Genomic DNA, 22,490 nt, shown 5'->3' on the forward strand with positions numbered 1-22,490 from the left:
CCCTCCGTATTTATATGACCTAATCCAATTAACTTTATGTACCATACATGAGTGGATTCACAGATGCCTTAAGGAGGGTAAAACATAAGCAAATTCAAATTGTTTCCTCATCTGTTTCTTCCTGCTGGGCACCAGGGCGGCTTAATACTGGCAACAAAATCTACTTCTTTTCTTTTTTTTTTTAAAGTTTCTTTATTTATTTTGAGAAAGACACAAACGGGGGAGAGGAAGAGAGAGAAGGGGAGAGAGAGAATCCCAAGAAGACTCCATGCTGCCAGCTGTGGAGCCCGATGAGAGACTCAAACCTATGAACCGTGAGATCATAACCTGAGCCGAAACCAAAAGTTGGACGCTTAACCGCCAAAGCCACCCAGGTGCCCCCAAATCTACTTCCTTTCTGAAATGGGGAACGCTCAATAACCAACAGGGCACATGTATCTTGCATCTTTCTTTCATTTAATCCAAATACTGACACATTCTCTCTCAAATATTTAAGATGCCTGGTAAAAGGCCAAACAGTATTACTCAAATTCCTTAAATCAATGATTAAAGATTTTTAATCTTGTCTTTCAAACGGCACACTGGAAGTATAGCCTGTAAGAATGGCTTGACAAGCCTAGCGGAGATATGAGTTACAAAGTAACTAAAGAAGTCTTTTCAACAAAACCCAAGTTAATTCTTGCCTGGTGTTGATTCACAATAGATCTGTGTCATCCCTTTTGTTACTTAACAATAAAAAATGATCCTGAAGTCAACTATTTATTACTTTTGAATTTATCTACTTATCACCCGATAGAGAATCAAAGGAGTTCAGGACTGGAGAAGATGTAGGAAACCTATAGTTTATTCTAGACCTAACACTTCCCCCCAGTTGCAGAGATAGTCTGAGACAGAGCCCAGTTTTCCTGACCCCACCCCAGGGAAGCTCTCCGCTAACACGGCGATGCCTGCTCCCGGCCGGAACTTCAATACTCCTCCTGAAGAAAGAAGCCTCACTCTTTGCCTGGAATGAACAGCCATGTGGGCGGAGGCTGAACCTGCAGAAGTGGCCGCTGTCCTCCCGGGTGCCTTCACTGTGGACCTGCTAAGAGGGGAACGTTTCCCTCTCTAAAACCCATTGGTTCTAAAGTAGGAACTGATAGTTTATTTCACAGCCGTCATCACCATTATTAGTAATAAACTTTTTACATTTTATAGGACTAACTTTTCACAGCACCTTCTGTACTGACCTTTCATGCACCAACTTATCCTCACTCCAGCTCTGAGTGCAAGTGCCAGTGTTCCCATATCACTGGCGAGAAGCTTGGGGCCGGGTGTGTTATTTGATGGAGGTCTTGTACCCCGGTAGATATGAGTAGGTAGAGGGTTCTAGCTTTTACTAGAACTGGGGTCTTTTAATTCCTCTCTTTTATCCATTCATTTATACTAATTACGACTTCTGTTACTGAGATGACCAATAGTTCTGTAATTGTGAGGGAGAAATTTAAATCTTCGGTGATTTATGTTGAAAAATCTTGGATGATTTGATTCCTACTAAGCCATTCTCTTTGGCCTCTGACTTTTGTCCCCTCCACAAGGACAGTTCACGATTGGGTTCCTATTTGGAAGATTCTCATTCCAGGTGTGCACTGTGTGGCCGGGGCAGTTCCAAGGTCTACTGTGGGCTTGGTCTCCACAGCACTTGAGTTCCCTCTCAAGGAAGGTCCCACACCATGCTTGCTGGCCAATGCTCTTTAGCTCCCAGAAGGCATTCGGGCTGGCAACACCCCAAACTGCCACTGAGGCACCTGCCTTAAATTCTCTCTCGTGTATTTTCCAAATCCTGAAACCTGTGGATTTCCTGACAATGCTCTTAAGATCTCAGGGGCTTATTTTAATGGTTACAAAGGGCCGGTTGGGTCAACTTCCTTAGGGCACTACCTCCCTCTGGGAGAATTCTGCACCCACAAATCATGGCTGGAACCAGGAAGTATTTTTATTCATGTGTCCCGCATTCCCTTTTTTCTTTTGAGTCGTCTGCCAAAGGCTTCAGGATTACCCTTCTTGCTGCTCCTCGCCTCAAATGTAAACAAATCATAAATTCTGCAGGAAAGCAGTGCAAAGGTTTCAAAGGCTGTGTTTACAACCAGGTTTGATCTTCTGAAAACCGAACTTTACTCAAGATAGAGAAAAATCCAAGGAAGAAAGAGAAGAGGGAGATAGCTTGCATTGCATAATTCTCTCTTTTCACCTCCCCGGCCTCCAGTCTGAGAGAAACACATTCCTGGTGTTCAGAACCAGTGTTCTCACACATTGACATCTGCAATCCAAGTTAAAGGCATTGAGGGTTTGTATGGGAGTACTGCCCACAAAACCTGTACCTCATGATGAATGATCAGTTAGTTAAGTGTTTCAGATCTAGACAATGGCCTCTGTGGATAGGAGAGAATATTCTGAGCTCAGACCTTTTTGTTCTTTCAAGAAGTCTGTCTGCAGACTCAGAGGTCCTCCGAGGACCTACTGTGGCTCCTGAGAGGCTGGACCTTGAAGGCTCGTGACTCCCACAGGGCGCCAGGTCCTGCAGCCACAGACCAGAAACATGCATGCAGAGGAGCCATTGGAGGTGGCCTGGCCATCAAATCTACTTGCCCAAACCTCCAGAAGCCTGCTTTTCCTGCTTCCATTATTGGAAGGAAGAAAATTCATAGATATGCAGGTTGAGGCTGTCAGCAGTCCCTGGAAAGAATGAAGGCTGAACCTGGGAATGTACAGGCAGCTCAGCCATGTAGACTCCTTGGAGAGGGGTCATCAATTTAGAAAAAAAAAATTGAGAGGGCTCTTCATGGATACTTTACCCATCTGTCTTGGTGAGAGGATCTGAAATAACCTTTCCCTTTCCCTTTGTTTTCAAATAGCTGCAAGCAACAGAGAGCACTGGGTCTGCTGACTTCCCCCCCTCTTCACCCCCCACCCCACACATCTTCCACAGCTGGCCCTGTCCCCGAAGCCATGCCTGCGACCTGCTCCTCCCTGGACTGCTTAGCTGTGATTAGTTATATTCCTTCTTTGGGTTATATTTGCCTTTATTTCTCACACCTCTCGGTCTTGTCTCCTGCTTTTGCATGTAAGATTCTCAAGATAGGGTAACACATAATAGCACAGTGAAGGCATCGTGACTGGACTCTGCCTGGTCATTGACTGAGAGCTGAGTCTAGAAGTGTCTAAAATTCAGCTGGTGAGATAGAGGTAGGCTGGCAGTGTCTTTTGATCTGGACAATTGTTCTTTTTCAATTCTGTATGAAATTCCAAAGGAACTTTGCTGTTTTTCTTAAACTTGTCTCAAAGGTGTGTTTGCTATAAAAACACTCCTTCAAGACAAGTTCCCTATATCTCCGCTTTTAACTTCATCTTCTCCTGACCAGAAGTCCTGGACCCACTACTGGCTATATCTCTGTGGTTACAAAGATGGGATCTGAGGCGCTCACGAGTCAAGAAAACTCACAAGTCAATATTGGTCAATACTGAAAGCCTATCACAAGGCAAGACATTTTATTTGAAATATAAGAAATTTCAGGATATAATAGAGGGATTGTGGCTGATGGATACTTTTTTCAGAAGTGGATGGAGGCAATTTTGCTGTGCACCTTCTGCCAAGCACAAGGTAAATAAATAACGTTCAGCAGGTTATGAATTTGTTTAAACAGTGGGTGTCTCACTGAACATCAGAATCTCTGTATACAACGGTCCTGATCCCTATTTGCCGCAGTTTTTGGGTTGCTTTGTTTTATTTAAACACAAAGTGTTAAGTGGCAAACTCAGGGGTGAAAACTCAAAGTCACTGATGTGCAGTGTAAACCCCAAATAATAGTGAATTCCTCATAAGAACTTTGCTTCGACCGCTGACCCCGCGTAGTCCGCTCCCACATGATGTGTTCTCTGCAAATGATCTCCCTGATCTTCTTGACAACCTGTGAGACATGTGTGATTATCCCCATCTTACACCTGAGAAAACTGAGGCTCAGAAATTCAATAATGTGCCCACAAACACAGAGCTCTAACTAGTGTCTGCATCCAGGTCTGTCTGATAGCAAAGCTCCTGCTTGTTCTACTGCACAATATTAATATATAAAATCAGGTTTGGCATGTGAGGGAGCCAGTTGGAAATACACTGTAGATACTTTGCAATGCATTTATTTTAATTTTTTAAATGTTTATTTGTTTATTTATTTTTGAGAAAGCACACATGCACAGGAGCCCACGAGGCGGGGAGGGGCAGAGAGAGAGGGAGACACAGAATCCGAAGCAGGCTCTAGGCTCCGAGCTGTCAGCACAGAGCCCGATGTGGGGCTGGAACCCAAGAACCGTGAGATCATGACCTGAGCCAAGAAATCAAGAGTTGGACACGTAGCTGATGGTGCCCTGGATCCAGGTGCCCTGGATATTTTTTTTTTTAAATAATTTGTTTTAAAATAATTTTAAAATTGTAGGAGTTACAAGGACATTAGGAAGAAATCTCATATCCTTTTCACCCAGAGTACCCATTTATTAATATTTTGTATTTGCAGGCTCTTTCTCTTGCCTTCTCTCTCTGTCCATATAGTTTGGTTGTACATATTATACATATATAAATAATTAATATATGGTCTTTTTTCTGAACTACTTGAGAACAAGTTGCTGACACGCTGCTCCATCATTCCTAATGACTCCAGTGTGTATTTCCCCAAAGCAAGGACACTCTCCTATATAAACATCATACAAGCATGCCGGTCACTTTCATATATCATTCCATCCTCCACAGACTCCATTTACACGTTGTCAACTTGTCCCCACCATGTCCCCTCTTTCTTTCTTGTCCAGGGTACAACTCAAGGTCATATGTGGCAGTTAGTGGCCAAGTCTCTTCAGTTTCTTCTGAGTTGGAATGGTTTAGTTTTTCCCTGTCTTTCAGGATCTTGAGTGGAAAAGTATTAGACTTTCATTTTATAAAATGGGTCTGTCTGATATCTCTTAATGCCCGGACTAAGGTCACACATTCTTGGCAGGAATCTTTTAGAAATGATGCTATGCATTGAGAAGTTGCCAGCCATTTAACCACTGGAGATGTTATTCTCCATCACCTGGTTTCTCCACCAAAAATTCCCATTTTCCCTTCATCATTGATAAGGATTTTGTGAGGAGATGACAATAGCCTGTTCTCACCAGCCTGTCCCCACTGATGGCTCCCTTCTGAATCAACCACCACTATGACAGTTATCAAATAATGGTTTTTTTGGGTTTATCATTCCTTCTGCCTACTACTGACATTCTACCGTAAGCATTTATCTGCTATATATACATATGTGAAGAGATGCATGGATTCCCATCATTTAAGAGACTATTGTTACTATCATTAGTTACTTTTGATGCTCAAAGTGACATTTGACCAGAAGGAACATCTTCAAACTGGCTCCTGTCATGACTCCATCATTCATTTTTTTAGCTTTTCCTTATTTTCTGGAGCAACATATTCCCAGTTCACTGCCCCAGTCTAGGAAACAGCCATTTCTCCAGGAAGCTCTCTGGTTCCTTTTGGTGGAGGTTGGTGCTCAGAAACCCAGGATCTGGTCCATATGCAGACATGCACACATATGTCCGTATCTATTTCTGTACATGTTTTATAAAATGAGTGCTCGCTGATACATCTAAATCTAGTCCCACCTCAGTTTTCTTTATGGTTTTCTCCCTTTCAATGTTTGTAGATTCCTTCTCTGATGATGAGAAATAGGCTCCCATGGGCTCCCATATACTTACTTGTTCAACCCTCTTGGGTATCATTAATCTCTTTATTGTTTCCACTGCCTCTTTGGGCAGCTGCCTCTGTGGTCTGCCATTTTTCCCTTCCTGCCTCCAGCTTGGCCACCAGGCACGCCACCATCTCTGCAGTGTCCCTTGTCGCTACTGTTCCCTGGGCACACTGCTGCCTCCTAACCCCCCAGCCCTGCCTCCCCCCGCCCCCCTGCCTGCATGTGCTACTGCTTCTGCACATGGAAGAGAAGGACTTCAGTCCTATTTGATATACCTACAATTTGAGCCCCCAAACAAAGATACATAAGAGGGGAGGCAAGCTTGATAAATGAAATGGAGCCTTCTTTTCTTTTTTCTTTTAGACGAACAATGCTCAGTATTTTTGATAATGATGCTGTGCTGTGTTTAAACTATATTTATAGCCACCTAATAAGCTAGTGCAAGGAGCTACTCTCCTGTTAACAAAGCAAACAAAGGGATGAAGTTTAATCTATTTTAAGAAGAATTTCACATGGGGTACTGTTGTGGTACTGTGCAGTGCTATTTCCTAATATGACCAACCATATGTTTTGAGCTTGGTTTTATAAAGTAGATACCATTTCCTGATAGCCAGAAAAGCTCAGCGTTCCATCCTCTTTCTTACTTTTTATAAGTGTACGGAGAACATTTCTATAAAAATTCTTACTGGCCTATTGAGAGGGCAGAGGGGAAGAAGGTAAAACTCACATAGAACTGGGGTGCCTGGGTGGCTCAGTCACTAAGCATCTGACTGCAGCTTAGGTCATGATTTCACAGTTCATGAGTTCAAGTCCCACATTCGGTGAGCTCAAGCTCCACATTGGGTGAGCACGAGTCCTGCTTCTCTCTCTCTCTCTCTCTGTCCCTCGTGGGATTCTCTCTCTCTGCCTCTCGCTCACTTGAGCCCTCTCTCAAAACAACAATAACAACAACACCAACAACAAAAACAAAAACCTTATGTAGAACTAGGGGAAATGTGGGAATTGTAAAATTACAAAGTTTAAATCAGATCAGCCCTGGAGACCTCAGACCTACTTCCTACCTGCGCCTTTTTAAGAGGCCACAGGAGCAATGATGGAAGTCCATGACTTAAACTTTTTTAACGTTTATTCCCCAACTAGATTACTTTAGATTTTAGTAAAATCAGTTATTTCATTTTGTAGTCTTGTTTTGAGGGCTGTTTCTGGTTATTTTGAGGGCTCTCCCATGCAGAGCAATCAGTAGAGTTTTGTGCAAGGATGATGTGAAGGTCCCAGGATGGCACATGATGGACAGAGTCTAGACTCATGGTTAAACATGCACATAACGGGCACCTGGCTGGCTCAGTCAAGAGAGCATGTGATTCTTGATCTCAGGGTTGTGAGTTCAAGTCCCACATTAGGCGTGGAGCCTACTTAATTAAAAACAAGCAAACAAGGGGCGCCTGGGTGGCTCAGTCGGTTAAGTGTCCGACTTTGGCTCAAGTCATGACCTCCTGGTTTGTGGGTTTGAGCCCTCTGTTGGGCTGTGTGCTGACAGCTCAGAGACTGGAGCCTGCTTCGGATTCTGTGTCTCCCCCTCTTTCTCTGCCCTTCCCCTGCTCGTGCTCTGTCTCTCTCCCAAAAATAAACATTAAACAAATAAACAAAACCCCAAACCCCCCACAAAACCTTGCACGTAACAGAAGGCAGGCCTGATCTCTGCTGTGGCACCTCAGGACAATGACTTCATTTCTCTGTCTCAGGTTTCAAATCTATTAAATGGGGGTCTTATTATGTGGGGTTGTTCTGAGGAATTATAAAAGAGAGAGAATGGGCTTCCACCTAGCGCAGTGCTTGGCATAGGGAGAGTCCAGTGGAGGTCATGATTATGAGGAAAGTCTAATACCTGTCCCTTGACCTTGGTTGCTCACAATCGTTTAGTTAACGAGACGGAAGTACAAGAGAAGTCAAAGCACCATCCTGTTAGCTTGTGTCTCCTAGTGTTGCCACTGCTCCCAAAGCACAAAAGAACTTGGATATTTTAGGAAATTAAAAAAAAAAAAAAACAAAAAACAAAACACAAAACCACGTTGCTTCCTTTCTCTGTGTGCCAAAGGGCGTTCCCCCAAGCCCCCACCTTGCCTGTCTTAGGTCAAGCTCCCCAGAAGCAGACCTTAGAGAAAACCTCCAGCACATGATTTATCAAGGGCATGGACCCTGGAGAGACAGGTAAGGGAGCAGGAGAAGCAGGATGGGGAGACAGAGGTCCCCCAGGCAAGGGTGTGGTTTCAGAAGTCCCTCAAGGGATAGGTTGGCCTGACTCGGCAGAAGAATCCTGAATGTAATCTATGCCTCAGAATTACCGCAGCACCTGTCAGTCCCCAGGCAGGGCTGCCCTGGGGGAAGAAGTTCCAGGCCCTCTGGCTCTCTGCTATTTGGGTAATGTGGTTCCAGTAGACTGAGGGTGGCTGTCCAAGGAAGAGCCTGGGGGCGCCGCTGTGGGATTGAAAGCCACTTAAGTGGGGATGGGAAGGGGTGGGTCATGGGTGGAGCACAACACGTCTACCACGAGACCCACTCCTTTCTCAGGTTGTGGAGGGCTGACAAGGTGGGGGATGATCTGTGGAGTCAAAGCTGCCCTGCCTCTCACCCCTTCCTCTCCTCTCCACGGTTCTCCCTCATCACAGAAGGCAGTGAAAAGTCCCTGGGGCTTCCGACCAGGTTCCCACCTCTCCGCCAGGCTGTACCGCCAAAACATGACTTCTGTCCTGCCAGCCCACTTCATTTTCCCCTTGGTAGGGCCTACGTAATTGTTACCAGCAAACACGAGTCCTGGGATTCACAACAAGGGGAGAGTCATCTGGCCCAGGATAGCGCACAGTGAATTGCCAAAGGAGTAGTCGATATCATGGAAGGACTGGTAGTGTGGGACAGGAGAGCTGTCTAGGACTGGTGGCTGGCTAGGAAAAGAAAGCTTCCAGGGCTTTTAGGCCAGCCCTGACAGCAGGCCCCACCCTGGTAGAGAGGGGCAGACGTCTTGCCAGTGGGACTGATACAGGCAGAAACGTAAAGGGTTTGGAGTGAATCATGAATCTTTCTGTTCGTCACTGGCGCACAGAGGGAAGAAGAAAGAATTGCTGGGAGGGGCAAGGAGTCCAGAGAAGAGGCTGAGCAGCAACCCACCCCTCAGAGCTTGGTTTGGGGTGGGCACAGCAGGAACAGAAGGGTCCTTCCTCTGGGACTCCTGCAATGTGGGCCAATTTTAGGAATATTTTAGATCAATTATCTTAGGAGCTACATAGCTAGATCAGTCATGGACTTATACATAAAATTGTGACTTTGTCCAGAGGAGGGGAATTTTTTTTTAATGTTTTAATTTTTATTTTTGAGAGAGAGAGAGTGAGCAGGGGAGGGGCATACAGAGAAGGGGACAGAGGGCCCAAAGCAAAGCAGGCTCTATGCTGACAGCAGCAGGGCTCGAACTCATGAACTGTGAGATCATGACCTGAGCCCAAGTCGGGTGCTCTACCGAATGAGCCAGGCGGCCCCAGAGGAGGGGAATTTTGGTAGATGATAGACTCTACCCGCTACCCATGGTTTGAAGGAGGTAGGATTAAAAATAGACATTGCATCAGGTTGTATTAATCTGATTTCTTAAAAGTGATCCTGACACGTTTAAGAGACAAATGGGGGTGTGAACTGCCCACCCCTGCACGTAGTAGGTACTTGACAAATAACGATCAGAATAATTTGCTCAGAGCCAGTTTTGGGATAGTTTGACTTTAGTGCTGTCTCCTTACTTCGTGCCGAGTGTGGCCTGCAGGCTGGCTGTCACTGGGTGCTGACTGCTGAGACAACAGGAGCTGCGCTTTGGTCTTTTTGGCAGGGGAGAGTGTGCTTTTGTGGGTGCCTCAGAACACCGGCTCCCAAGAAGACAGAATGTTCCAGAAGGGGAATCATGTATATGGGTGTTGAAGGAAATAAACCACTTGATTTTCCAAGTTCTTTTAGGCTTTAATCCTCCTAGGCCAGAATACTGGGTAGCATGTACCTATGGCACAAAATTACAAAATACGCAAATAACACACCATGCAAAGGTGTATTCCCCATTTATCTGTTCCTTAGCCACCCATTTTGCCTCCCCAAAGGGAACCATTGGTGCCAATCCCACATATATCCTTTCAGAGACTCTTTCTTTTGTTTGTTTGTTTGTTTGATTTTATTTCAGAGAGAAAGTGTGGGAGCAGGGGAGAGGGGCAGAGGGAGGGAGAGAGAATCTTAAAAGCAGGCTCCACGGTCAGTGTGGAGCCTGATGCGGGGCTTGATCCCACGACCCTGGGATCGTAACCTGAGCTGAAATCAAGAGTCAGGAGCTCAACCGACTGAGCCACCCAGGCACCCCTAGATGTTTCATTTTTTAAACAGCCACTTAACCTTGTATTCCAGATCACAGGCATACGATATTTTATGTAAGCTGTGCATTAGTCATTTTACATGTATAGAGGGGGTCTGCTGGGTAAATTCCTAGAATGCAGAGAACTGCTTGCCTCCCCTGTACTTCTGTTTCCTTATCAGTCCATTCATAAATCTAATCACTCGCTCATTTGTTTATTTACTAATTATGTCAACCCCGAAGCCTGTCAGGCGCTGCCTATCACTCTAAGTTCTTGACTGATTTAAACCTAGCTTCCTTTTTTAAGATATAGTATTATTTTGCAAATAGAGAGACTTGTGCAACTATAGAGGTTAAAGGCCTTCTTATCTATTCCCTGCCTTGTGCTCAGACCACCCAGAAGTTATCCTAGTCAGCTGAGCGGGCATCAGCCTTCAAGAGAAGAACACGCCTGATGTCCCCGAGTCCTCGAGACCCCTGGAGGCCCTTTGCTTCAGTTCCACCCAAACCTGGTCCCTCTGTCTTGGCTATGAATGAGTTTGGCAGTGGCTGGGAAGCCAGTCAATTGTGTTCCAAGTGCCAGATGAGTAGGAGAGAGGTCTCATGCCAGCCAGCGGGTAGGTAAGTATTAGTCACACAGGAGCACAAACAAGTCTCTGAAGCCACAGTTAGCCAGCTGTGGCCAGCGGTGTGCCATGGTTGGCTGCCTACAGACACCTTTGTGCCACATTAAGAAAGAGTTCCCATTTGTTGCGGCAACAAAGCCAGCTGCTGGGAATTAGGTGGTAAAGCTCACAGGAGGGGGTGGCGCAGGGACCGAAAGGGAAGGCCGGGCCACTCCCTGCACAAACAATTCTTTGTAAGTCTCCTCTGAATGGGAGTTGGCACCAGAAAAGGAGGTGGGTCAGAGGAAAGGAAGGCAGTTCTCCAAACCCTCGCCACTTCTTCAATGAAAAGAGAGAACACTGGTGCGGCATGGTCCCGATAATGGCATCGGGCTCCCGCCACGGGGGGGGGGGGGGGGGGGGGATGAGGCAGAAGGGCCGTGGCAAATATTTAGTTTCTACCACTACTCAAAGAATAAGTGACAAGTATTCCTTTCCTTGCTTTGAGTGTGATTTTTAAGTTTAAATCTCAAAGTACAATCTTTATTTTTTGAAAATATTTCCAGAAGTGGATAAATGTTCCCAACGCGTTGATAGTGCAAAAGCTGTGCCTTCACTTTGAAAGACGTGTCTGCGATTCTGACATCTTTCATTCATTCAGTGATTTGTGGGATTAGTAATCCATCGAGGGAACATTTATTTAGTGCTTATTCTGTACCAGGCAAAGCTCTCTGTAGAGGAGGGAGAAGGTGTTATGGGATCATCCAGGGAAGACGTTTATTTTGACTGGGGAATCCAGGGAGGGCCTTGAGGATGTTGTAGCATTTGGACCCAAGCCTTGAGGGATGAACGTCCACATTCGATCTCACGGATTCAATGATGGCAGATTAAGGGTGGAGGAAGCCCTGATTTAAAGGGAGAAAAATGCAGTCCCGTTTCTGGTTGCCCGGTTTATATTGACTTTAATGTAAATTCCTACCCAAGAGTATTCAGTCCCTGGTTGTGTATGGCATCCGGTCTCTGTGGGTTTGATAGAAAGCATGTTGTCCATGTTCCCTTGCTGAAGGATAATCCTAAATTGCTCTTCATAGCTTTCTACAGCATGGGCCTTGTATCTCCTTTTCAGAAATCACTATTTGGATGAAGTTGCTCGGCTTGGCTCATGCCTATAAAAATCCCCATTCCTTACTAATGATGAAAAACTGCCCTGATTGTGTACTTTCCCCCCTCACCTTCGACCAACCCCATCTTTCATAATTGGAAGGGGAGAGTGAATATTCTTTGCTTTTGATCAAGACATGTCTCCTGCCAGGAGCAAGGAAGGATGTGTAGGAGGGAATGTCTCCGACAATAACAATAACAAGAGTAATGAGTAAAAGTTCTCAACAGGATCTCAGGCAACTAAGTTACCCTGACCATTTATGCATGTTTACAGTGTGTGTGTTTTTTTTTCTCCAGCTAACAATGGTTCCCAAATGCCTTCCTTCCCTAGGCCCCCTCCCTAGCATGGTGAATGGTCCTGTTTGAATGATAGCGCAACAGCTCTCAAAACCAGACTTTCATTCCTGCTTGGTTTTGGCAGTGCAAAAAGCTAAGTGGGGTGCCCTTAGGTTTTGGTTATGGGAAGGCAAGGCATTCACCGGGCCCGGTTCTGGACTTCACAGCTGGGGGTGCCTCATGACCTTCCTAGGCCAAAATACAGCTTATTCTCCAAGTGGCTGAGGAAAACTTTTGTTCAGTTCCCTCCACGTCTCAGCTCTAAGGTAACTGGAGCTGTGATCCTCTGTTTAAGAAACAGACTGTGACTTCAGCAACAATTAACTGACTTCCTACACATCCCTCTGTACCACCTCTTGGGTGATTTAAGAGGAAACAAGATTTCCTCCTCCCCGTCTCCACTGGACAGAGCCTCCTCCAGCTTGGAATAGCCCAGTCTTCGCTCTGCGGCCGCAGGAAGTTTCTGTCATCCTCCGCACCCCATTCACATCCTGGTAACAGGAGGATGAGCAGGAAGTGGAAAGTGTCAGGGCAAAGCCTTTCAAGCTCACAGTTGGCTCCGGGCAGGGCAGCGCGTGGGCCTTTAGGAAAACAATACCAAACTTTCCAAATGGTTCTGTTAATCGTTCTCTACAAATACTCTACACAGTCGTGTTAGAAATTGTTGGTCACTTATTTATTTTTTCTTTTTATTTTTTCTTTTCATTTGGCTACAAAAAAAAAAAAAAAAAAAGTCAGAGTTGAGTGTTTCTCTCCAAACTCTCTTTCTGGTTGTTTGGGATACTTTTAACAGAAGACAGGACAGGCCACTGGTAGTCCTCTGGTACAAGACAGTAGCCTGCCGCAGCCCCTATGTTCAGGATCAGAAAAATTGGTTAGCCCAAATCAATGATCTAAATTTGGGAAAAGGCTCCCCCCCAACGCCCCCGCCCCAAGTGCCAGCTGCCAGCTTGTTCTAAACCTTTGGACATAGCACATCACTTTTCCAGGCCTCAGTGTCCTTATTCATAAAATAAAGGCGCTGGAATCATTAAGGTCTAATGTTCTCTGAGATAGTGAGCCTCTGACGAGACCCACACAGAGGCCCTCTGGACTCTCAGGAGGCAACCAATCTCAAGTACGCCTCAAGCCCCTTGTCCAGGAGGCACTTCTCCATGTCCTCTGTCCTTTCCTCCTGTGTGAGGCTGACCTCTGAACTTCAGCAAATCCTCACTGACTAGGTGTAAGGCATGGTCTGGGAGCGGGGCTTTCACACAAGGGTCTTCCTGAGTCTCTATCAGGGGATCTTTTTTTTTTAATAGATTTTTTTTTAAGTTTATTTATTTATTTTGAGAGAGAGAGAGAGAGTAGGGGAGGGGCAGAGGGAGAGAGAGAGAATCGCAAGCAGGGATTCCCTCCCAAGCAGGGAGCCCCAATACGGGGCTCAGAATCACAAAGCGTCAGATCGTGAGCTGAGCCGAAAGCAAGAGTTGGACTCTTAACTGACTGAGCCACCCAGGCACTCCATGAGGGATTATTTTTAATCTTAGCCTAAGAATCACAAACTAGGCCCAAAGGTGGACCTGCTTGTAAGAACTCCTTTTTCGTCAGCGCCTCTCATGAAGCACTCTTGCCCTTATTATTATGCTGCTTACTGCACAAAGCCAGGTGGAAAATAATCTGGGCTACTTCTCCATGCCCTCACCTCACCACCTGCCCCTTTTCTTCTTCTTCTTTTTCTTTTTTTTTTTTTTTTTTTTAATTTTTTTTCAACGTTTATTTATTTTTGGGACAGAGAGAGACAGAGCATGAACGGGGGAGGGGCAGAGAGAGAGGGAGACATAGAATCGGAAACAGGCTCCAGGCCCTGAGCCATCAGCCCAGAGCCCGACGCGGGGCTCGAACTCACGGGTGGCGAGATCGTGACCTGGCTGAAGTCGGACGCTTAACCGACTGCGCCACCCAGGCGCCCCCTTCTTCTTCTTTTTCAAAAAAAGTTTTTAAATGTTTGTTTACCTTTGAGAGAGACAGAGTGTGAGCGGGGAAGGGAGAGAGAGAGGGAGACGCAGAATCTGAAGGAAGTTCCAAGCTCTGAGCTGTCAGCATAGAGCCCGACATGGGGCTCCAACTCAAGAACCTCGAGATCTTGACCTGAGCTGAAGTCGGGTGCTTATCTGACTGAGCCACCCAGGTGCCCCTACCCCATTTCTTCTTTAGCTATTGAGGGATAATAGGGAAAAGGAGCTGTTTTGGTTAGGAGGTTGGCATTTACCAAAAATAACATTTTCCATGACTGATTTCCAGATACTGCCCATCCATTACCTTGGAATGTAAATATATTTGAAAAGCAGACCTGTACTAACGCTCTCCCCAACTCCCACAGCTAGAGATCTCAGGGTAACACCTCTTTGCCTTGGTGTGAGGTTGTCATTCAGAAACTTCTTGAGAGATGCAGAAACCCCAGCTGCCTCTGATTCCAAGCCAAAGGCAATGCTACCTGGCAGAGGTACTTGTACACAGAGCTTCCCTGAATTTAGAAAATAATGGACCATGAAAGTATCCAAATGGAACTGAAACAGATCTTTTGGGAGTTATTTATCTTTCTTCCTTGCTTTTATTCCTTGTTTTATTATTTTTAAAAATTATTCCTTGTTCTAGGGGCACCTGGGGGGTTCAGTTGGTTAAGCATTCGACTTCAGCTCAGGTCATGATCTCATGCTTCGTGAGTTCGAGCCCCCATCAGGTTCTGCACTGACAGTGTGGAGCCTGCTTGGGATTCTCTCTCTCCCTCTCTCTCTGCTCCTCCCCCACTTGTGTTTTCTCTCTCTCTCTCTCTCAAAATAAGTAAATAAACTTAAAAAAAATTATTTAAATAAAAAAGGGGTGCCTGGGTGGCTCAGCCAGTTAAGCATCCAGCTTCAGTTAAGGTCACGATCTTCCCATTAGTGGGTTTGAGCCCCGCATCAGGCTCTCTGCTGACAGCTAGGAGTCTGGAGCCTGCTTCAGATTCTGTGTCTCCCTCTCTTGCTGCCCCTCCTTTTTCCCTCTCTCTCTCTCTCAAAAATAAACATTAAAAAAATTAAATTATTCCTTGTTCTTTTTAAAAAATTTTTTTAAACATTTATTCATTCTTTGAGAGACAGAGAGCACAAGCAGGGGAGGGTCAGAGAGAGTACAAAATAGGTACTCAATTAATGTGAGCATTCTTCTCTATTCCCACTTTTCACTGCATACAATGTGTGCATGCACCTGCTCAGAGTTCGTATCCTAAAGAGCTGGGGAAACAGAAGGAGAGGAGAGGAGGAGACCCGTATGTGCTGGTTGGGACCCTTCCTTTCCAGAATATAATTGTACAAATGAAATATTCAGCTCTCGGTGAATGCCTAGGGCAGCCTTCAAGGAGAAGGGGCTGTGAAGGGGAGCAGGTTTTATCTGCCTGGTTTGCCCTGGAGGCCCCAAAGACTTTATACTTGTGAAAAAATGAGTTCCAGGTCCTTCTTAAAGCATCAAGGGTCTGAATTGTCCCCTTTTCCCTCGGTAACAACTTCCTGAACCACATTCACTTGAGGACTTCACCAAGTGCAAACCGCAGCCAGGTCATTGAGTCTTTGCAAGGTCAGCTGAGGCCTGCATCTTTAGACTCTCATAAGTTAGAGCTCCCTTGGGAAGCCAGTGTCCATGAACCTGGAGGCCCGGATGATACAGTCATGGGCAACCATAAAAAAGGCATTGAAATCAGGCTGAGATGATGGCTGATTCCACTCTGGTTTATATCGTTTCTCCTTTTATAGAACTTAGATGAGAATCTGCCACTCAGAAGCTTGGAAGTCTAAATCGAGAAGCATCCAAACAAAACTGGGGGACTCTGAGGAAACTATAGAAGTGTTGCTTGTGACATTGACATCACCCCGGAATGTGAGAGACTGGCCAACTCTTCTAGGCCTGGTTCTCCTTCATGTAACCCCCTCCTGGGCTTCTCCACGCATCCTTGCTGATGCGGTCTTCTTCCACTGCTGTCCCGTATTTGACTCAAGCCAGCTGCCGGGCTCGTTCGTGGCTTTTGAAATGCACGTAGCTTTCTACCTTAATTGCTCCTGCTTTTCTGCGGCTGTGACTCTTCATCCGCACATTCCTGAATCTGATGAAATTCTCTGTTATGGGACACACTTCCCTCTTCGTGTTCAGGAAAACCGTGCTCTGGTTAGGTTCCCAGATTGAGGAGCCCTCTCCCTGGCTGCGTGGCTGGTCGCTGTCCTGTGCTGACCATCTTGCCCATCCTGGCCAGGAGCCACACCATCAGCTGTGCCATTTCAGCCTCCACAGCCTCCCTCTGACTCAACCCCAGTCTCCATCCTACACTTCCTTTGGTCTCCACCGACTCTGGGCGCAGTGATTTCTCTGACTGCCTTTTTACATCTTAGGAAAAGGCTGCTTGCCCTGCGTCCTAGTTTTGGATAGGAAGTAGTTGCTTCTAAGCAACACGTTGGCCTGGTTGTCTGTCTTCTTGGTGAGGTAAGCTGAACATAGATTTGTTGTGTACCAACCTTGTGGAAGGCACTCTGCCAGGCACTACGGGTCCAGAGAAGCTCTCGGCCCAGGGAGCAGACCAGACACGGATATTTCATTGCAAAACAACATGGAGAATTGAGGGCTACAAAGAAGGGGTACTGAAATTCCCTTCGAGTGTTTGGTTCAGGCAAACCTGATGCTTGTGACCCGCCTGCATTCCGACTGTTTGGGCTGCTGCTCTGAGTGGACGGTGCCCAGACAGCAGTGAAAATCCGGAGACAGAAGCAAGCAGAGCACCGAGGAGGGGAGACTTAGCCCAACCACTAGGCATCTCAGAATCCCGGGTACTGAGCTGCTGACTTTAAAGAGGAGGAAGAGTCAGGTTAAGGAGGAAGGGAAGGGTGTACCAGGCAGTGGCTCCCAGTGAGAGGAGGTGTTAAAAGGCAGAGTGTGGGGTGCCTGGGTGGCTCAGTCACTTAAGCATCCGACTTCGACTCAGGTCGTGATCTCACAGCTCATGAGTTTGAGCCCGGCATTGGGTTCTGTGCTGACGGCTCGGGACCTGGAGCCTGCTTTGAATTCTGTGTCTCCCTCCCTCTCTGCCCTTAACCCACTGATGCTCTGCCTCTCTGTGTCTCTCTCTGTCTCTGTCTCTCTCTCAAAAATAAATAAACATTAAAACAAAAAAAAAAGGTAGAGTGTGTTCAGGTATCCCTGGATGGCCAAGTCTGCGGGGTGGAGGAGAGCAGTACAGACAAGCTGCCCTGTGAACGATGGGCAAGCTTGACAGAGACTTGGCCAGATTTTTTAAAAAGTATACCTGGTGGCCAAGAGGAACATGGAGTTAAAGGAGACAAGACTAAGGAAACAGGTCCAGTTAAGGGCTCTTTGCAACTAAGGGATCCAGGAAATAGGCAATCCAGTTCTTATGGGGGTTTCTTTCCTTTCCCTTTCATATTTCCCTCTTCTTCCCCAGCTTTGAGGCAAGTGACTAAAGCGCCACTATCTTCTTCTTCCTTCTCCTCCCCTTCCTCTTCCTACTTCCTTTGTTTTGTTCTTTTTATTTTTAAATAATTATGGACTCATAAGTGGCTGTATAAATACTACCGAGCCCTCTTTGACCTTTCCCCAGCTTCCCCAAAGGTATCAACTTGTGTAACTTTAGTACATTATCAAAACTAGGAAACTGACCTTGTACAGAACTGTGAACCAGGCTGTAGATTATATTCAGATTTCACCCATTTTAACATGCTTGTGTGTGTGTGTGTGTGTGTGTGTGTGTGTGTAGTTCTGTTCAGCATTATCGCCATGTATATTCAGATGACTACCCCCTAAATCAAGGTACAGAACCATGCCAGCACCACTGGGGGGACCCCACACTGCCCCTTCTCGGCAGCACCACCCGCCTTGTCCCGAGGTGCATTCTAATGAGTTAAAGTAAAGCATGTGTTCAAACTGCTGCTGACTCATAAAGGGGGAAAAAAAAAAGACCTTTCTTGGCGTATCTATGTCTCTGGAATTTTTCTCCCTTACTCTGTGTAGATCATGTCTACCTCCCTAGAGAACATGGGTGTGTGTTGGGGGGAACCTAGGCTTTGGCTCTGAAGCGTAATTATTACCCCACAGATGGATTCGGTCCTGCTCAGCTTTTCCTGAGGCTGAGAAGGGGGGCTCTTCTTGCCCGAGCCGTGCACCCCTCTTATAAAGTACCTCTTTTTTTTTTTTTAACATTTATTCATTTTTGAGAGAGAGAGAGAGTGTGAGTGGGGGAGGGGGAGAGAGAGAGGGAGGCACAGACTCCGAAGCAGGCTCCAGGCTCTGAGCTGTCAGCGCAGAGCCTGACATGGGGCTCAAACTCATGAGCCATGAGATCATGACCTGGGCCAAAGTCAGATGCTCAACCAACTGAGCCACCCAGGCGCCCCTAAAGTATCTCTTTTATGAGAGCTCTTAGGTCCCCAGTAGAGAAGAGAGCTAAGGCTTAGGAATGGATAGTGATTTTAAACATATATATGTTTAAACATCCATTTAAACATGCATATATTTAATACAGATGTACAAGAAATCAATATTATGTGGCTGAACACACGCTTATTTTATAGACTTTAAATATCATTCTATTTCTTTAAAAAGGCCCATTCTTTGCCAAATGATGAATCATTAATTCAGTAAGAGCCTCTCATCCTCACTCAGTCCATTGTGTATTTGGGAGTTCATAACTATCACATACATGTGGACTGACCTCATCACAGGTATGTTTCTGAGATTTATATATAAAGTAAATTTTTCAGGGACACTTGGGTGGCTCCATCGGTTAAGCGTCCGACTCTTGAATTCGGCTCAGGTCATGATCCCAGGGTCGTGGGATGGAGCCCAGGATTCTCTCTCTCCCTCTCTCTGCCCATTCCCCACTGGTGTTCACACTCTTTCTCTCTCTCAAAAACAAATTAAGAAAATAAAGTAAAATTTTCAGTATTCAGTAGTGTAGTGAATCAAAGCTATTATAATTTTGGAGGCGTCATAATAGCAGTTTAGACTTGAAATGGCATTTGATATCATCTGGTATAATTTTTTCCTTAATTAAAAAATCACTTTTCTAAAGCTCTGATACTTGTAGGGCAGCAGCCACCCTGTGTCAGATAGCTTGAATCATTGGTGTGTTTTCCATTTTTTTTTTTTGGTCCCAAATCTTCCATCCTATGAATTTCATTTACTGGTTAAAGTTTGTCCTTTTGAACTACTCAGAATACTGTAATCCCTTTTCCAAGCCCAGTCTTGTTGGGATGTGGAAGCAGTTCTTGTGTTTCCTTGAAGACTTCTCTTTCTAGTATAAACACCTTCACTTCCTTGAACTCATGCTCTTAGGCCTTGTTTCCCAGACTCTTCACCATCTCGTCACTTCCTCAGGAAGCGCTCGCGTTTACCCATGTCACTCTTAAGATGTGCTGTCTGCCATTTCTCTGTTATCACAGAAGGAAAAACAACAACAAAGTTGGACGGACCTCACTATATAAACCACGTGTAGGATATTGAATACTTTAAACAGTATCCTGCTCTTGTGATGTAAATTCTCTGCCTTTAATTTTCCCTACGTTCCTGTAAGAAAAGTTAGTCACATGAAGGCTTCATTTGTATAGTAAGCATTTAATAAAAGTTTCACTTTTATTATTATTGCTAATTTAAAACAACTAACACTATATATTTTAAAAAAACAAGAGGAAAGAAAGAAAGAAAGAAAGAAAGAAAGAAAGAAAGAAAGAAAGAAGAAAGAAAGAAAGAAAGAAAGAAAGAAAGAAAGAAAGAAAGAAACCCAAAAAGCCACAAGAGGTGATTAAAGTCATGAATATGGGGAGAAGTGAATAACTGAGAACAATAAGGCAGTTTCCCCTCAACTTTAGTCAGTTGATAGTCAAACCTTCCTCTTTTTTTTTTCAATGTTTATTTTTGAGAGAGAGACAGACAGACAGACAGACAGAGTGTGAGCAGGAGAGGAGCAGAGAGAAAGGGAGACACAGAATCCAGAGCAGGCTCCAGGCTCTGAGCTGTCAGCACAGAGCCAGACGCAGGCTCGAACTCATGAGCTGTGAAATCATGACCTGGGCCAAAGCAGGACGCTCAATGGACTGAGCCACCCAGGCACCCCATAACCTTCCTGACTCTTTAAGGAGGTCTTGCCTTCTGAAGGATAAACAGAAAAAATCAGTTCACTATTGATAAGCATAGACAGCAATCTTATTTCTTTTCCCGAGATAAAGCCTAATTGGGCCTTCCTTCTTTCCTTCCTTCCTTCCTTCCTTCCGTCCTTCCGTCCTTCCGTCCTTCCTACCTTTCTTTCCTTCTTTCCTTCTTTCTTGCTTTCAAGAGGAAGAGTGGTGACGTCCTATTTCTGGGTTTTAGAAATAGTTTTTAGGTAGTAAGACACATGTTTTCTTGTTTCATTAAGAATTGTTGGTATTGGGGCGCCTGGGTGGCGCAGTCGGTTAAGCGTCCGACTTCAGCCAGGTCATGATCTCGCGGTCCGGGAGTTCGAGCCCCGCGTCGGGCTCTGGGCTGATGGCTCGGAGCCTGGAGCCTGTTTCCGATTCTGTGTCTCCCTCTCTCTCTGCCCCTCCCCTGTTCATGCTCTGTCTCTCTCTGTCCCAAAAATAAATAAACGTTGAAAAAAAATTTTTTTTAAAAAGAATTGTTGGTATGAAGAATCTGCTATTCATGCTTAAGGCTATGCTTATATAGTAGCAAGTATAGTTATATAGTAGCAAATATAGTTAAGACTTCTATTTATAATACAGAGAGTTTGAAGTAATTTAAAAATTCCAGAGAAATTGCAAGAAGAGTGCAAAGAACTCCCAAATCTCCCTGCCCAATTTCCCCAACTATTAATATTTCACTGTGTGTGCTCTATCACCATTTCCCTCTCTCCCTGATGAGTTTTCCCAGTTTTGTTGAGATATAATTGACATATAACATTGTATTAGTTTAAGGTGTACACCCGAATGATTTCATATGTGAATATAATTGTAAAATGATTACCACAATAAGTTACCATCCATCACCTGGCATAGTTACATGATTTTTCTTGTGATGAGAGTTTTAAAAAAATATGTATTTTGAGAGGGGGGGAGGGGCAGAGAAAGAGGGAGACAGAGAATCTGCAGCAGGCTTCTTTCTGTCAGCACAAAGCCTGACCCAGGGCTTGAACTCACGAATGGTTAGATCATGACCAGAGCCGAAGTCAGGTGCTTAATCAACTGAGCCACCCAGGTGCCCCATGATGAGAATTTTTAAGATTTACTTTCTTATCAACTTTCAAGTATACAATACAGTATTGTTAACTATAGCCACAGTGCTGGACATTATATCCCCAGGACTTACTTATTTTATAACTGAGTGTTTGTACCTTTTTACCACCATCACCCATTTCCTTCACCCCACACCCCTGACTCTTCCTAATGGTTACCATTAGTGTCTCTCTGAACCATCTGAGAATGAACTGCAGACATAATGCTCCTTAAATCCCAAATATTCTGGGGTGCGATTCCCCAGCACTTCACCATATAATCATTAAATAACTTCCAACTCAACATTGATAAATCATTGCTGTATTGCCAATAGATGCCGTTCAGATTTTGCCGTATGTCCCATTAACGTCTGCTTTTGGTTTCTGGTCTAGGATCTCATCCAGAAACACGATGCGTTTAGGTCCCATGTTTCTTCCGTCTTCTCCAGTCTAGAGCAATTCCTCAGTCCTTCTTCTTTAAGGCCCCTGCCTTTGACAGTTTTAGAACAGGCCTGACCTTCATCAGGACTAGTTCCTTGTCACTCATTCTCTGGTTCAGTCTAGAGTATATCCCAGTTATTTGTTGTTATGCTAATGACCGTCTTTTTTATTTCCAAGATTTTTGATTATTGACATCCATTAGTTCATGTTTCATTTCTTACTATTTCTGTCTCATAGTTTCTTATACTTGTTTGTCTTTTTTTGTTTTTAAAATTATTCTTACACTTTTAAAATGAAAGTTATCCCATTGTTTGAGCCCTCTAAATGATATAGTTTGTGTTCCATAAAGTAAGTTTAGTTTGGCGTGAGTTTTATTCTGATTGCTGATTTCATCGGCTTTCTTTCATTGAATTAGCCTTTCTTACTCTGGCTTGTCCCCACTGCTTCCCCCTTGCCCCCACAACACACACTGTTTTTGAGATTTCCTCCACCAGTTCTCTGGGGTCCCCAGGTCAGAGCCAGGTTCCAAAGGGGTTTTCAGAACTTTG

The 22,490-nt window shown here is 45.0% G+C and overlaps 1 protein-coding gene across 2 annotated transcripts in view; it reads left to right on the forward strand.

Annotated features, from left to right (window-relative positions):
- GATA6 (GATA binding protein 6) overlaps positions 1–22,490 on the forward strand; it is a 148,336-nt gene that overhangs the window by 64,833 nt on the left and 61,013 nt on the right. Inside the window, exon 7 of one of the 2 annotated variants that reach the window (XM_045041774.1) lies at positions 10,526–10,760. The exons of the other annotated variant lie outside the window; for it this stretch is intronic. Coding sequence (XP_044897709.1) covers positions 10,526–10,546 — 21 coding nt within the window. The 3' untranslated portion in view covers positions 10,547–10,760. Of the gene's footprint in view, positions 1–10,525; positions 10,761–22,490 lie in introns of those variants that run through there. 2 annotated transcript variants of the gene reach the window in all.

The sequence above is a fragment of the Felis catus genome, chromosome D3 (assembly GCF_018350175.1).
Source record: "Felis catus isolate Fca126 chromosome D3, F.catus_Fca126_mat1.0, whole genome shotgun sequence".
NCBI classification, from domain to species: Eukaryota; Metazoa; Chordata; class Mammalia; order Carnivora; family Felidae; genus Felis; species Felis catus.